This window comes from Syngnathus typhle, linkage group LG1 (genome assembly GCF_033458585.1).
Source record: "Syngnathus typhle isolate RoL2023-S1 ecotype Sweden linkage group LG1, RoL_Styp_1.0, whole genome shotgun sequence".
Taxonomy (NCBI): Eukaryota; Metazoa; Chordata; class Actinopteri; order Syngnathiformes; family Syngnathidae; genus Syngnathus; species Syngnathus typhle.
Window position 1 is genome coordinate 1,930,935 of NC_083738.1, and position 15,078 is coordinate 1,946,012.

The window sequence follows — 15,078 nt, forward strand, 5'->3', positions numbered from 1 at the left end:
GTCACGACGAGGGGCAAGTTTTGGTTTCCAAGGGTGTTTTTATTCCTCTTCAACATCTCTCCCATACAGAGCCGCCTTTTTCACGTCCGCACGCCTTTTTCACATGTCCGCACTGACCGCGGTGGTGCCTTTACGGGCAGTCGGAGAAATCAACGCCAACAAAAAAAATCACATCCAGCCTAGTTAAGACCATACCAAAGACTATAAAAATGAGACCCATTGCCTCCCTGCGTGTGTGACGATCATTGGGACTTAAAAAAAAATATATATTTTTTTTTTTAAACCATAAAAATTGGGTGCGTATTATACATGGGTACAGGCTTTTTTCCAGCATCAACATGCCATTTTTAGGGTGCGCATTATACATGGGGGCGCATTATACACGGAAAAAAAACGGTAATCCCCCACCCCCCTTGTTGGACCTGGGCGATAATTAGAATAAATACGGTACACACACAGACACACACACACAAAATATTGTCAATGAGAACAATATTGCTCGGGGTCGGATTTTGTATTGTGTGACAGCTCATTCCATTTCTGTCAGTCTTTTGTGCTTGGCCGCAATAGTTTACCGATCCCCTGTCCCATCTTGAGTCTTTGTACAATTCCAATAGCTTTCAAATGACATTTCCGCTGAATGTGACGCTTCAGGTAGCCAATCTTTGGTTCAGTCCATATTCTTTCCTCCGTAAACTCGCCCGGCACTTTGGCTTCACTGCATGTTTTGCATAGTAGAACATTCTCGGTCGGAAAAGAGAAAATCACACCCAGTTTCACCGTTTGCTCTTTTATTTGGACATACTCCGACAACCATTCCATCTTAAAAGGACCGCCGCATCTCTTATTTACTTTGGCTTGGTGAGTGGATGTGTTGCTGCTCGTTCGTTTCGCCATGATAAGGGGCTAGCTAACCTGCACGGCACGGATGGGCAGGACACATTTTCAGGCTCTGTCAATGCTATGATTGGCTATGTAGCGAAAGTGAACCATATCATATCATTGGCTGGACACCTGTCAATCATTGATTTACACTACAAAAAGAACAGAAAGAAAATCATTCGTCCGCTTGATTAGATTACGTCTAACATTAGATATTAATCAATCAGTTTATGCTCAATTCTATTTCGTGTGCAGCATGGAGTTTCTTGAGCGAAGAGACTGCACGAGCAGTGCACTGTTGCGCAGCTGCGAAGCTTAGAGGGAACACTGCATACCGGTAAAAGTCACTGAGATGCAGCAGCACGGTCATCTTCCTCCTGTGCACTGAAACCATCGAAGTCTTCCTTCTCAGTGTCGGATTGGAATAGCGTCAGATATACTTTGCCACATACTTTCTTAGTCTCTCTTTTGGTGTAGCATTTATGCATTTCTTCTAGCATTTCCATGATGAGGGTCTATGCTAATTGTATTCATTCACAAAGCACTAAGTCACATTAAACTGGCGAGCTACAGGTATAGCTCCAGAGTAGACGTGACCGGGAAATAAATAAAGAAAAGGGTGACGCAACAAAATGTCATCAAAAATAGCCCAGTCCCCCCTAGTGATCGGAAGAAACCTCTAAATGCATGCATGAGCAGCTGTAGTTCTTTTACGTTAAGAGCCAAATCGACTGCCTAAGTTTAACTTTGTCCCCCATAATGAGGGTTTGTGTATAAAAGCTTCCTTTCTTCATTAATGTCCGTCTTGATCTCGTTCTGTCTCTTCTTTGTGTCAATTATATGGCACTATTTGCCTGGCGGATGGACATGTGATCAACACACCACTCTTCTCCCCAGTGACCATGTCACATATCCCTCCACCCAGCAAAGCGGTGCCGCACAACAGCAGTCCACAGCCTTTTGACGAGTGTATAAGTGTACTAGTCATCACAAAAATAAAAATAAAATTCATAGATTGGCCGCACCGGACGACAAGCCGCAGGGTTCAAAACCTGAGCAAAAAGTAGCGGCATAATCCAGAAATAACGTTTGAGCAAAAAGTAGCTCCAGAACGTTTAGTTAGTTAGTTAGTTAGTTAGTTAGTTAGTTAGTTAGTTAGTTCCTATTGGAACATTGGGCGACGAGTTCTCTCCGTTTGCTTCACTGACGATCCATGCCAGCTGACTCCCATCTCTCCCAGGTCTTCCTTGGCTGTTTGTCTCCATGTCTTCTCTCTCTCTTCCTCTTTACCGCTTTTGTGTATACTTGCTGGTCTCTCTCTTGGCAGTTGGAGTACGTGCCCGGGCATTCTACTTCTCCTGTTCGAGACTGTCAGGCAGTAGCGCAACCCCTGCTCTTCTCATCACCTCTTCATTGGTGATGTGGTCGCTCCAAGAGATCCTCAAGATGTATGTGGAGCACCGTCAGTGGAAGACATCCAGCTTGTTGGTGATGCTTGATGTCTTCATCCACGTCTCGCAGGCGTAGGTGAATGTAGGGATGACCACTGACATGTAGAGGGACAGCTTTGTGAACGTACCAGATACTCCGAAGGCATTGGAACACTGCTGCGGCTTTGCCGATTCTGGTCTGCACCTCCTTCTCTACATCTCGGATGTTTGGGATTTTGCTCCCAAAATATATGAAGTTCTCAACGTAATCTATGCCCTGTTCGCCTATGATGAGTGGTGGAAGATTTTGGTCTTGTATGACGGTCATGGCCTTGGGTCTTCTCTTGGTTAATACGTAGGCTGACCTTTTCCCCCCTGCTCAGGCAGATTGTTGGTTAGTTCTTGGAGTGCAAGGTGGGTATGGCTAAGTAGAGCCAAGTTGTCTGCAAAGTCCAGATCTGCAAGCCCTAAAAATAAAAGGAAAGTTTGTCACGTTTGCATTATGCTAATTTACATAGGAGTTGTCATACGGAGGCTAGTTAGCACTTAGAATTTTATTCCAATTCAGAACTTAATCACGATTCAAAGAACAATTTGGTAACCTGATGCAAGCAAATGTTTTGCACAGTAGTTTACTTACAGATATCTTTGGAACCAAATTACGATCTACAGGGTTCAAACGCAGGATTGGCTGTGTAGAAAGAAGCATTACCTGAACTACAATGCACTTATGGCAGAGCGGAGGGCCAAAACATACAGAACTAAAAAACACAACTTTCTCCACAAGAGGGCAGTACAAACCCACAAGAAGACAGTACACCGTCACTCTCGGAAATCAGTAGGGACACAGTCCACATGGTCTCAAATGCAGCAAAGGCCCTTTTGATTTCATTCTCGAGATACGTGGAGGAATTTTGTGCTGATGTCTACTATGACAGAAAAATCCCCGAAACAGTGACATTTTTGGAGAGTTTCAGTCCTTGTTTCATTTTGAGAACAACAGGAGCCTATCGGGTCCCATCATCAGCAGGTTCCTGCAAATCCTCACAGTGTGCAACAGAATCTGGGACCTTATAGATCCACTGATTCTGCACTTATACAGCAGGTAAATAAAAGCATTAAGACTCTTTATATACTATGACATGTGGTTCAGAAAAATTATTCACATGATGCCGCCAAGACTACAAATATTTTATTCTTGCTTTCGTCCTCATTTTAAATCATGGTGACAATTTCTTTTAAGAAATGGACTGGGAAAGTCCATATTTATTTATATAAGAGATTTTTGTGGAGGATAGTTTAGTTGAGAATAGAATGCTGTGGAATGTCTAAATCCATTTTTCTAAATTTTTATTTTTTAAACAACAATATTCATCACCTTTACATAAGACTGCTATCACTGTCACTCATAACACTATACATAGGAAAATTTATTATATATGAAAATTTATTAAAAAAAAAAAAAAAAGCTATTCCTCAATGTGAATGGTTTGCTCAGATTACCACGTATTTTCTCTTCATTAAACTCACTTTCTAAAATCTCAAGGAGGCCAGGAAATATATAGCAATATCTGTTGTCCCTCTCAAATCTTATTTGTATATGCCTGAATGATTTTTGTGTTACAGATAACTCCTGAATCAAATGCAAAATATGAATGCAGTTACATCTGATGAGAAGGCCAGAATCAGTGTTTTGCAACAGGAAATGGCTAAATCTGCAGAGATCGTAACGGATGTCATCAAAAACTGAAAGGCACGCATCTGCATGCTTTTCTCAAACTTAGACAAGCTCAAAGCCTTGATTGATTTATACAGAGGTATGCTCACTTTAACTGAAAATAAATATACTCAAACAATTTTTTTCCCTTTTAATATTTTGACGTATATTTCTCTCTAGGATCTGAGTAAATAAAATAGGAGCAAAAATAATCATTCTTTGATTAACTGAATTGATAAGGATTTCAGTATACCTTCAAGATTCAAAATTACTATGTGATCAGGAAGTGATGGTTCAAAATAATCATCTACTTTTAAATTAAGTTTTGTGTTTTTTTTCAGTTTATTTTCAGGTGTTCCTGAAGAAGTTGCAGCATGATCAACTCATGGTCTATGACAGGGGTGGCCAACCCGCGGCTCGCGAGCCGCATGCGGCTCTTTGCCGGGTTTCATCCGACTCCTTTACGTTCGCTTCGCTTCACGGGGGGGGGGGGGTTGTTAATGGGACGTCCAACGCTGCATGTTCGCTTCGGGGGGGGGGGGGTAATAGGACGTCAAACGCTGCGTGTTCGCTTCGGGGGGGGTGGTAATGGGACGTCAAACGCTGCGTGTTCGCTTCACTTTGGGGGGGGGGATGTGGCTCTTTGCGGTACACAGTAAAAAAATGTGGCTCTTAGTCTCTGACTGGTTGGCCACCCCTGGTCTATGAGTTGCATGCTGAGGTAGTGCTACTGTTCAGGAAACTCCCCTCCGAGTTTATGAAGCCTGCTCGCAATCCCTCGAGTGTGAAGGACTTGTTGAAGATTGATACTTCGAACAGATCTCTGCCGTAACCTGACAAGAAGTTGTCCGTGGGAGGATTCAGCTTTTGTGACTTGACCATAGTAAAAGTGGCGAAGAAGCCCCGGGTCTAGAATATGTAAACCGTAATTTTCGGACTATAAGTCGCGTTTTTTTTCATAGTTTGGGTGGGGGGGCGACTTATAATAAGGAATGACTTATATGTGGGTTTTTTTCAAAAAACAAACCGCAATGTAGCAAGGGATTACTGTAATTTGAATTTCAAGTGACGTCAGCAGCGCGACGTCTCGTCAGCAGCGCGACGGACAAAGATTGACTCGACGGAGCTCTCTTTCACTTCTGTGGATTGAAGTCGGGGGCCGGCGCTCGAACGGGTGGCTGTCCAGGGACGGTGGATGGGGCTCGGACAATGCTTTTACGCACGCCCGGTCCTACTCTACCGAGCTGTCTTTCACCTCCGTGGATGGAAGTCGAGGGCCGGCGCTCGGCCGGGTGGCTGTCCGGGGACGGTGGATGGGGCTCGGTCGTGGCTTTTACGCACGCCCGTCCTATTCTATGGAGCTCTCTTCCACTTCCGTGGCTGGAAGTCCACGCCGCCACACGCCTGGAAATTTGTTTTGTTAAATAAAGAGCCGTTTACCAAACCCACGTCTTTCCTTGAACTTTGTTAACGCTACAATATAGTTATGCGTTTGCCAGCTCAGTGGCCTAGTGGTAGAGTGTCCGCCCTGAGACTGGAAGGTTGTGGGTTCAAACCCCGGCCGGTTCATACCAAAGACTATAAAAATGGGACCCATTTCCTCCCTGCTTGGCACTCAGCATTAAGGGTTGGAATTGGGGGGTTAGATCACCAACTGATTCCCGAGCGCGGCATCGCTGCTGCTCACTGCTCCCCTCTCCCCCAGGGGATGGATTAAAATCACATGGGGATGGGTTAAATGCAGAGGACAAGTTTCACCACACCCAGATGTGTGTGTGACGATCATTGGGACTTTAACTTTAACTTAATTTATATAGTAGATCTGTGGAATAACGACGAGGCTGACGTCAGGGCGCACGCGCGGCGTTGTTGACAAAGGACGAGGAATTTGATCTATGGATTTAATGATTTCGAGTGCACAGATGGTTTGATAACATTATTATATAATAGTTATTTGATATATAATTTATATATCGTTATAAGGGCCTGTGGAATATTTTGAAGTGCAAGAGCCGTCAGCGGCGCGCACGCATTGTTGACAAAGGACGATTGATGGATTTAATGAATTGGAGTGACACAGATGGTTTTATCAACGTGTTATTTATGTAATAGTTTTTTTAATAACTCTGAATTTTACGTCAGGGCCGTTCTCAGCTCTTAGTTTGTGTTTATGTCACGTTAGCATACCTATCGTTTAGCCTGTTGTTGCTCGTTCATGACTGTTCTTGGTGTTGGATTTTGTCGAATAAATTGCCCCCCAAAATGCAATTTATACTCTGGAGCGACTTGTATATGTTTTTTTTTCACTTTTTTGGGCGTTTTATGGCTGATGCGACTTATACTCCGGAGCGACTTATAGTCTGAAAATTACGGTAGTTTGCTCAGAGAGGGCTACATCAAGGCAGCAATTTTTCTTTAGAAAAACATTCCATTCAAAAATAAGATCATCACCTCTTTGTCTGTTAGCACCATCATCGATTCTTCATAAAACAGTCCTGGAGGCATATATAACCTTGCCAAATGTAGTGAAGTCAGAAGAGCTGGGTCAGCTGGATGGTGCGAGTTTACCAGGTTGACTCAGATATAGGAGAGCAGGCAAAAGTCTTTAATGCTGCAAGAATTTATGTTGACTGGTGGAGTGGTATCCTTGTCATGAAAACACCAGAGGGAGGGCTGATGTTCCCCATCTTAGATTGGTGAAGTCTTTTTGGTCACTGTTCACTGGCTGTCTTGTCAAAGGATAATTTAATATCATGGATGACATAGTTAAAAAATAAAGGGTCGACGTATGAAGCCATTATCAGGTCCCACATTAAAGCAGTAGGGGAAAAAAGCTTCCAATATGGAAATCAGCCTTGCAAAGACGAGCAAGATTTGTATAAAGCCCATTCAAAGAAGAAGAAGAATATCGAACAAACAAAAGAAGAAAAACTAAAAGAAGCTGTAAAGGTCATCTTAGCCATTAGAAAGGCAACAAAAGCTTCCATCTTTTCTTCTACTAGATCCTGCTCCACTACTGGAATTAGAGCACCAGGATATTCTGCAGCCTCCTCCTCCTCCACTGCTGGAGTCAGTGCTCTTGCACCTGCAGCTCCATTGTCAAGTACTGGCATGCTCAAGGTATTTGGGTTTACTGCCAAAAAGCAGAAAAGGTTAAAGACATTAGGGACATTTACAAATTATTTCAGTGCACTTTTGTGGTTTTAAAAGTTAACATAATTTTACTTTTATGTTCTTCAGTGCTTGCAGAGCTTCAGTTAGTATTTGTTCCTTAATGCTTAATGCTAATGTTTTTCTCTGTTATAACAGGCTCATGTAATGTCTGAAAAATAAAAACATTGAATAGAAATTTATGTGGATGATTGATTATTTGTATGACCATAATACACTCAAGGCTTGCCAAGAAATCATTTTATTGACTCGAGTGAAAACACTGAAATTACTGTAATTTCCGGACTATAAACGCACCTGAAAATAAGCCGCACCTAAGAATAAGACGCACCAGCTAAAATTAGGGGGAAATCCTGTTTTGTCCATATATAAACCACACTGGACTAAGCCCAGGTGTTTTATTGTTTAATTTCCATAAATAAGAGATTATGCACAAATCATACAATACATAGATAAACTGCACCGGTCGGTCTAAAAGCTGCACGCAAGAAGTAGCGGTTTATAGTCTGTAAAATACAATACAGAAGCAAACTGCAATAGAAATCTGTCCAACATTGTCCTCTTCTTTTAATAATGGTCTGGGATGTTATTATTGGTTAGATTTAAACTTTAGTATTTGAATGCTATGTTAAAAAACTAGATCTATTTTGGATAATGGCATGCACACACTATACTCCTTTTTACATTAAAACTTTTGAGAAGCAAAACAAGAAAAAAAATAACTGCTGTCAATGTGTTTGATTGCACTTACATGAGCTGGGGAATAGGATTTGGCCTGAAAAAACTTTCAGCCAATTTTTTTTTTTTTTTTGGTCATTTTTCTTTTTACCCATTTCCTTATTTTACTATTTCTTGTTTTCATTTGTGTGCAATAAAGCTCATTAAACAGACATGTAGTCGAATACACTTTTGACCAGGGGTGTCAAATGTACGGCCCGCGGGCCGGATCTGGCCCGCCAGTGGGTTCAATCTGACCCGCGGAATAAATCTGCATTATCAAAGAAGAATGAACTTAATTTTCTTTAAAATATGCAGTTCCTATATTGTTAGTCAGTTCTATCGCTTTACCCGCTTTTTCTGTTGACCCTGGCACCCTCTTCAGTGAAATGTCTTTTTCAAAAAAGAGAAAAGTGGACACTGAGTGTCGGATTTTTCAAGAAAAATTGACCTCTTCCTATATGTTCATGGAGGTGAATGGGAAACCCGTGTGCCTGGTGTGCATGCAGCAAGTTTCGGTGCTTAAGGAATACCACTATGAAACTCAGCATGGAGAAAAATACAACAGCTTGCACGGAGAACTGAGAAAACAGAAGGTAAATGGTGGGTCTAAGGCAGGGGTGGGCAAACTACGGCCCGCGGGCCACATCCGGCCCACGGGACCGTTTAATCCGGCCCGCCAACCCTGAATAAATTGTATTATTAAGCATTTTCTTGGGTCATTTTGCCTGCAATGACTGCGTTTCCCCAGTAGATGGGGAACCGCTCGCCTGCGTATTTACTACCGGAAGCCGTGTCAGAAAGCTCGGTGCACACTCACAAGTGCGTGTACGTACTCAGTAGTACGGACATGGCGCACTCGCGCTCTATTTGTATCAGTCCCGAATTTAGAGCGCGGGCTGCGACGACAGCATTCTTGTAATTCGCGCGCTGAGCTTTCAGATACAGTTTTACGCTAAAGCCACCCACAAACCTTCCCCTGGAATCCTTCTATTAAAATGAGTCGCCCAAGGAAAAGCAAGGTGGACATAGTCCCGGGTGTTTAAAAAAAGAGTGGCCAATTTGGCTCGACGTATGCGACGTGACGTTCAGCCACATCAACATCAACCCGTCACAGATCGAGGTAAATTTTACTCCAGACTATGACGCACTAGCAGAAAAGGGAGACCAACAACACTGTTGAAGGGGAGGCTCTCAAGTTCGTTGTAAAAATATGCATTTTGAATATGCTGAAGCGCTTCTTTGATCTACGTGGGGAAATCGGACAATTCATGGAGAAAAAAAGTAAACCTGTTAAGGAATAACAGTGCCCACTTTGGCTGCAGGACATTGCATTTATGGTTGATTACAGAGCACTTGAATAATCTGAACAAAATGTTGCAAGGAGGCAAAAAAATGGTAACAGTATTTTGACAGCATACGTGCATTCAAGTTAAAACTCACGTTATGGGAGACGCAGATGGCAAGCGGTGACCCTGCTCATTTTCCCTGTCTCAGATATGTGTGCGCAGCGAGCGTTAATCCCGAAGTGACACAGTACAAAGACAAGATTACAGAGTTGCTGAGGGAGTTTGAGAAGCGATTTCAGGTCTTTAGCGAACTTGAGACAGAATTTGCAGTCTTTCGCTCACCATTCACAGTCAGAGCTCCTGATGTGCCCGTTGAAATGCAACTTGAAATCATTGATTTGCAGTGTGATGTAGAATTGAAGGACAAATTTGCTTCTGTGGGCTTGGACACATTTTACAAGTATGTCCTACCAGGCTATCCTAAATTGACAGCACTGGCTGCAAGAATGTTGTCCGTGTTTGGGACTACCTACCTTTGTGAGCAGGTCTTCTCAGTAATGAACATTAATAAAACAAAGCTTCGCTCAAAGCTCACACATAAGCACTTAAATGAGATTCTGAAACTGGCTGCTTCTCAGGACATGATGCCTGATGTTGATGCACTTGTGCAGGCTAAAAGATGCCAAATTTCAGGGGCAAATACTGAGCAAGACAAAATCCTATGGAATGTTGCTTTCAACATTGCTCTATAAAAATAAACAGCTCTGAATATTTGCTATTGTAATTGCTGGGAAAGTCAGTGCTAATCAGTTTTCTTGTCAGTTTTCTTTGCATTATTTCTTATGTATGCCATATATGTTATGTGAGTTTTCCACTTGAATAAATGTTAAAGTGAGTGAAAGTGTTGTTGAAATTGCACATACCGTAATTCTCGGACTATAAATCGCTCCGGAGTATAAGTCGCACCAGCCATAAAATGCCCTAAAAAGTAAAGAAAATCATCTATAAGTCGCTCCGGAGTATAAGTCGCATTTTGGGGGGCAATTTATTGGACAAAATCCAACACCAAGAACAGACATGAACGAGCAACAACAGGCTACACGATACGGTATGCTAATGTGGCAAACACAAACAAGGACCTGAGAAAGGGCCTGACGTAACATTCAGTTATTTTTAAAAAAACTTTTACATAAATAACACGTTTAGAAAACCATCTGTGTCACTCCAATTCATTAAATCCATCGATCGTCCTTTGTCAACAATGCTGTGTGCCGCGCTGCAGTTCAAAGTATTCCACAGGCCCATACAACGATATATAAACTACCGTTTTTTTCCGTGTATAGTGCGCAAAATTTAACGAATTTATTGTCCTAAAATCTGGGGTGCGCATTATACATGGGTACAAAATTTTTTTAATTTTATTTTTTTTAATTTTTTTTTTTTTTTTTTTAGAAAACAAAACCAACAACAGGACTGACCGACAAAGTCGTGGAACAAAAAGACAGGGTGACATTACCAAAGACAGGAACAGAAAGCAAACAGACATCATGACAGTAACACATGCAATGATCCGACGGTGAGCGAGGGGCAGACAGGACTTAAATACAAAACACGTTACATCGATTGAGGTGACACAGGAAGAGAGGGGCGACGCGAACATAAACTATGGCAACCAAGACACATAGCAAAACTGGGGACGAGACGTGACAAATGTCCCTCGAAATGAAACTTGAAATCACCAAGTTTTGGTTTCCAAGGGTGTTTTTATTCCTCTTCAACGTCTCTCCCATACAGAGCCGCCTTTTTCACGTCCGCACGCCTCTTTCCCGTGCGCGCACGGAGCGCGGTGGTGCGTTTATGGGCAGTCGGAGAAATCAACGCCAACAAAAAAAATTACATCCAGCCTAGTTAAGACCATACCAAAGACTATAAAAATGGGACCCATTGCCTCCCTGCGTGTGTGACGATCATTGGGACTTAAAAAAAAATAAATAAATAAATTTAAAAAAAATCATAAAAAAAATTCATAAAGATTGGGTGCGTATTATATATGGGTACAGGCTTTTTTCCAGCATCAGCATGCCATTTTTAGGGTGCGTATTATACATGGGGGCGCACTATACACGGAAAAAAACGGTATATTTTAAATAACTATCACAACAATATTATCAAACCATTTGTGTCACTCCAAATCATTAAATCCATCGATCAAATTTCTCGTCTTTTATCGATCGTCCTTTGTCAACAATGGCCGCCACACGCCTGGAAGTTTGATCGATGGATTTAATGGTTTAGAGTGCACAGATGGTTTGATAACATTATTGCTTATATAATAGTTATTTGATATATAATTTATATATCGTTATATGGGCCTGTGGAATATTTTGAAGTGCAAGAGTCGTCAGCGGCGCGCACGCATTGTTGACAAAAGACGATTGATGGATTTAATGAATTGGAGTAACGCAGATGGTTTTATTAACGTGTTATTTATGTAATAGTTTTTTGAATAACTCTGAATTTTACGTCAGGGCCGTTCTCAGCTCTTAGTTTGTGTTTATGTCACGTTAGCATACCTATCGTTTAGCCTGTTGTTGCTCGTTCATGACTGTTCTTGGTGTTGGATTTTGTCGAATAAATTGCCCCCCAAAATGCTACTTATACTCCGGAGCGACTTATATATGTTTTTTTTCGCTTTTTGGGGCATTTTATGGCTGGTGCGACTTATACTCCAGTGCGACTTTCAGTCCGAAAATTACGGTACCGTTTTTTTCCGTGTATAGTGCGCAAAATTTAACTAATTTATTGTCCTAAAATCTGGGGTGCGCATTATACATGGGTACAAAAAAAATTTAATTTTTTTATTTTTTATTTTTTATTTTATTTTTTTTTAAGTCCCAATGATCGTCACACACGTAGGGAGGCAATGGGTCCCATTTTTATAGTCTTTGGTATGGTCTTAACTACGCTGGATGTAATTTTTTTTGTTGGCATTGATTTCTCCGACTGCCCGTAAACGCACCACCGCGCTCCGTGCGCGCACGGGACAGCAAACGAGCAGGTGATCGAGCAAGCGTCTGATACGAGAGCATTGCGGTCGCATAGAGCGTGTTTGAAGTGAACAGCAGAGAAGAAAGGAACAAGGCAAAGTGTTGTGAAATAAAATGCACAGAACGGATGCGCAAGACACGTCAGCTATATAAAGAGCGAGAGTTGTTTTCTTCCTATTAGTTTCAATTCACAGTTTAATTAGCAGTTTCAATCAGCAAATAACAAAATGCGTATTACAGGTAATATTTTATTTCACAACACTTTGCCTTGTTCCTTTGGTCTCTGCTGTTCATCCTAAAACACAAAGGCGCTCTTTAAGCAATGCGACAGTGAGCGCCCGGCGCGCTGCGGTTGCGCGACCGCATCAAATTAAGCTCCCTGCGCAGTGCGCACTGAGGTCCACTTAAATTTTAGAAAGTACATCAGGACTTTAAAAATATCTTCTAAATTTCAGCGACGGCTCTGTCACACTAATGCGACCAGCGCGGTGCAGTTGGGCGGTCGGCGGCGCGCTACGGTTGAGCGTTCTCTCTCGCACTCTCTCTCTCGCTCTCGCACACACGCACACGCGCACACACGCAAACCGGATATCATACGGAGGCCGCCATTACAGATGCGCAGAACGGATGCGCAAGACACGTCAGCTATATAAAGAGCGAGAGTTCAGTTCTCTACCTAAATCCGTATTACAGGTAATATTTTATTTCACAACACTTTGCCTTGTTCCTTTCTTCTCTGCTGTTCACTTCAAACACGCTCCATGCGACCGCAATGCTCTCGTATCAGACAAGGCTTGCTCGATCACCTGCTCGTTTGCTGTCCCGTGCGCGCACGGAGCGCGGTGGTGCGTTTACGGGCAGTCGGAGAAATCGACGCCAACAAAAAAAATTACATCCAGCCTAGTTAAGACCATACCAAAGACTATAAAAATGGGACCCATTGCCTCCCTGCGTGTGTGACGATCATTGGGACTTAAAAAAAAAAAAAAAATAAATAATAAAAAAAAAATCATAAAAATTGGGTGCGTATTATACATGGGTACAAGCTTTTTTCCAGCATCAGCATGCCATTTTTAGGGGTGCGTACTATACATGGGGGCGCACTATACACGGAAAAAAACGGTAATTTATATATCGTTATATGGGCCTGTGGAATATTTTGAAGTGCAAGCGCCGTCAGCGGTGCGCACCCATTGTTGACAAAGGACGATCGATGGATTTAATGAATTGGAGTGACACAGATGGTTTTATAAACGTGTTATTTATGTAATAGTTTTTTTAAAATAACTGAATGTTACGTCAGGGCCGTTCTCAGCTCTTCGTTTGTGTTTATATCACGTTAGCATACCTATCGTTTAGCCTGTTGTTGCTCGTTCATGACTGTTCTTGGTGTTGGATTTTGTCGAATAAATTGCCCCCCAAAATGCGACTTATACTCCGGAGCGACTTATATATGTTTTTTTTCACTTTTTTGGGCATTTAATGGCTTATGCGACTTGTACTCCGGAGCGACTTATAGTCCGAAAATTACGGTAATTATTTTCAAGCAATAAATAGCTTGTCACTCTGCAACACTGTTAAAAAATGGTCAAATTAAAAATTAAAATCTACTAAAAATAATATACGTGAAAAATATAAATAAATATAAATTAAATATGTGAATAAACTTAAGCTTCCCTTGTCCCTTTAAATTATTCTGTATATACGTAACATCCAATATATATAACTATTATTACTAATACTATATACTACATTTTTGTGAAGAAGATGTCTAATAATGTAAAATATGTAATCTTCATGTTTCAGAAAACTTTGGGAATAGAAGTCCAGATGAGGATGACCGCAACAGAAATTGTACTCCAGATTCAGAGGCTCCAGATGTTTCCTGTAGCAGTGAGGAGAGCAGTTTGACGCTGCACTTTAGTGGGGACAGAGATGTCAACCAGCAAAGCCTCCAGGACCCGACCAAACAGGCAAAGAGTCCCAGAAGAGGGCCCACAGGCCAGATCACCAATGTACAGCCCAATGGGGGCCAAGGCCCACAAGGAAAGCCTAAGAGAAAACGTACAGGCTCAGACTCAAAGTCAGGGAAACCCCGCAGAGCTCGTACTGCCTTCACCTATGAGCAGTTGGTTGCACTGGAGAACAAGTTCAAGTCGACAAGGTACCTATCTGTCTGTGAGCGGCTCAACCTTGCACTGTCACTCTCCCTTACTGAGACACAGGTCAAGATCTGGTTCCAGAACCGCCGGACCAAGTGGAAGAAACAGAACCCTGGTGCAGACACTTCAGCTCCCTCTGGTGCAGGAGGTACATCTGGTACTGCGGGAGGAATAGGAGGCGCTCTTGGGAATCTCAGTCCACTCAGCCCATCACCTCCAATCAGTGGACATCTAGCCATGCACACAGGCTATGCATCAGGTCACCATCACCCTTCAGCGGGCAGCCTGGTCCAGCTGCCTTTTCTCACTACAAGCCATGTTCTATCTCCATTCATGTTGGGGACACAGAGCTATGCTGCACCTACCTTTTACAGCTCGCACCTGTAAACAGATAGAGAATACACATGCACACACTGAGCCAAGAGATTGACATATTTTAACATCCTGAATGATTATATACGTATATCATTAATTCAACTAAGCTTGGGTGTTCAATTGCTGTAATGTCAAAGTTTGATTTTGATAGATAATTTTGACTGACAATGTCAATCTCTACGTAAAAGTGTACATAATTTTATGATCTAACTTTACATTCTGAATGCTAAGGTAAATAAATAGCTGATTCATCCATAAAACTTTTTGGAACCTGAATGTTAGAAATCA

General features: G+C 42.1%; 1 protein-coding gene across 1 annotated transcript in view; it reads left to right on the forward strand.

The window, feature by feature from the left end:
- Positions 1–15,078, forward strand: part of nkx1.2lb (NK1 transcription factor related 2-like,b) — a 29,355-nt gene extending 14,277 nt beyond the window's left edge. Inside the window, exon 3 of the mRNA XM_061285776.1 lies at positions 14,060–15,078. Within this exon, the coding sequence (XP_061141760.1) occupies positions 14,060–14,802 (743 nt within the window). The 3' untranslated portion in view covers positions 14,803–15,078. The remainder of the gene's footprint in view (positions 1–14,059) is intronic.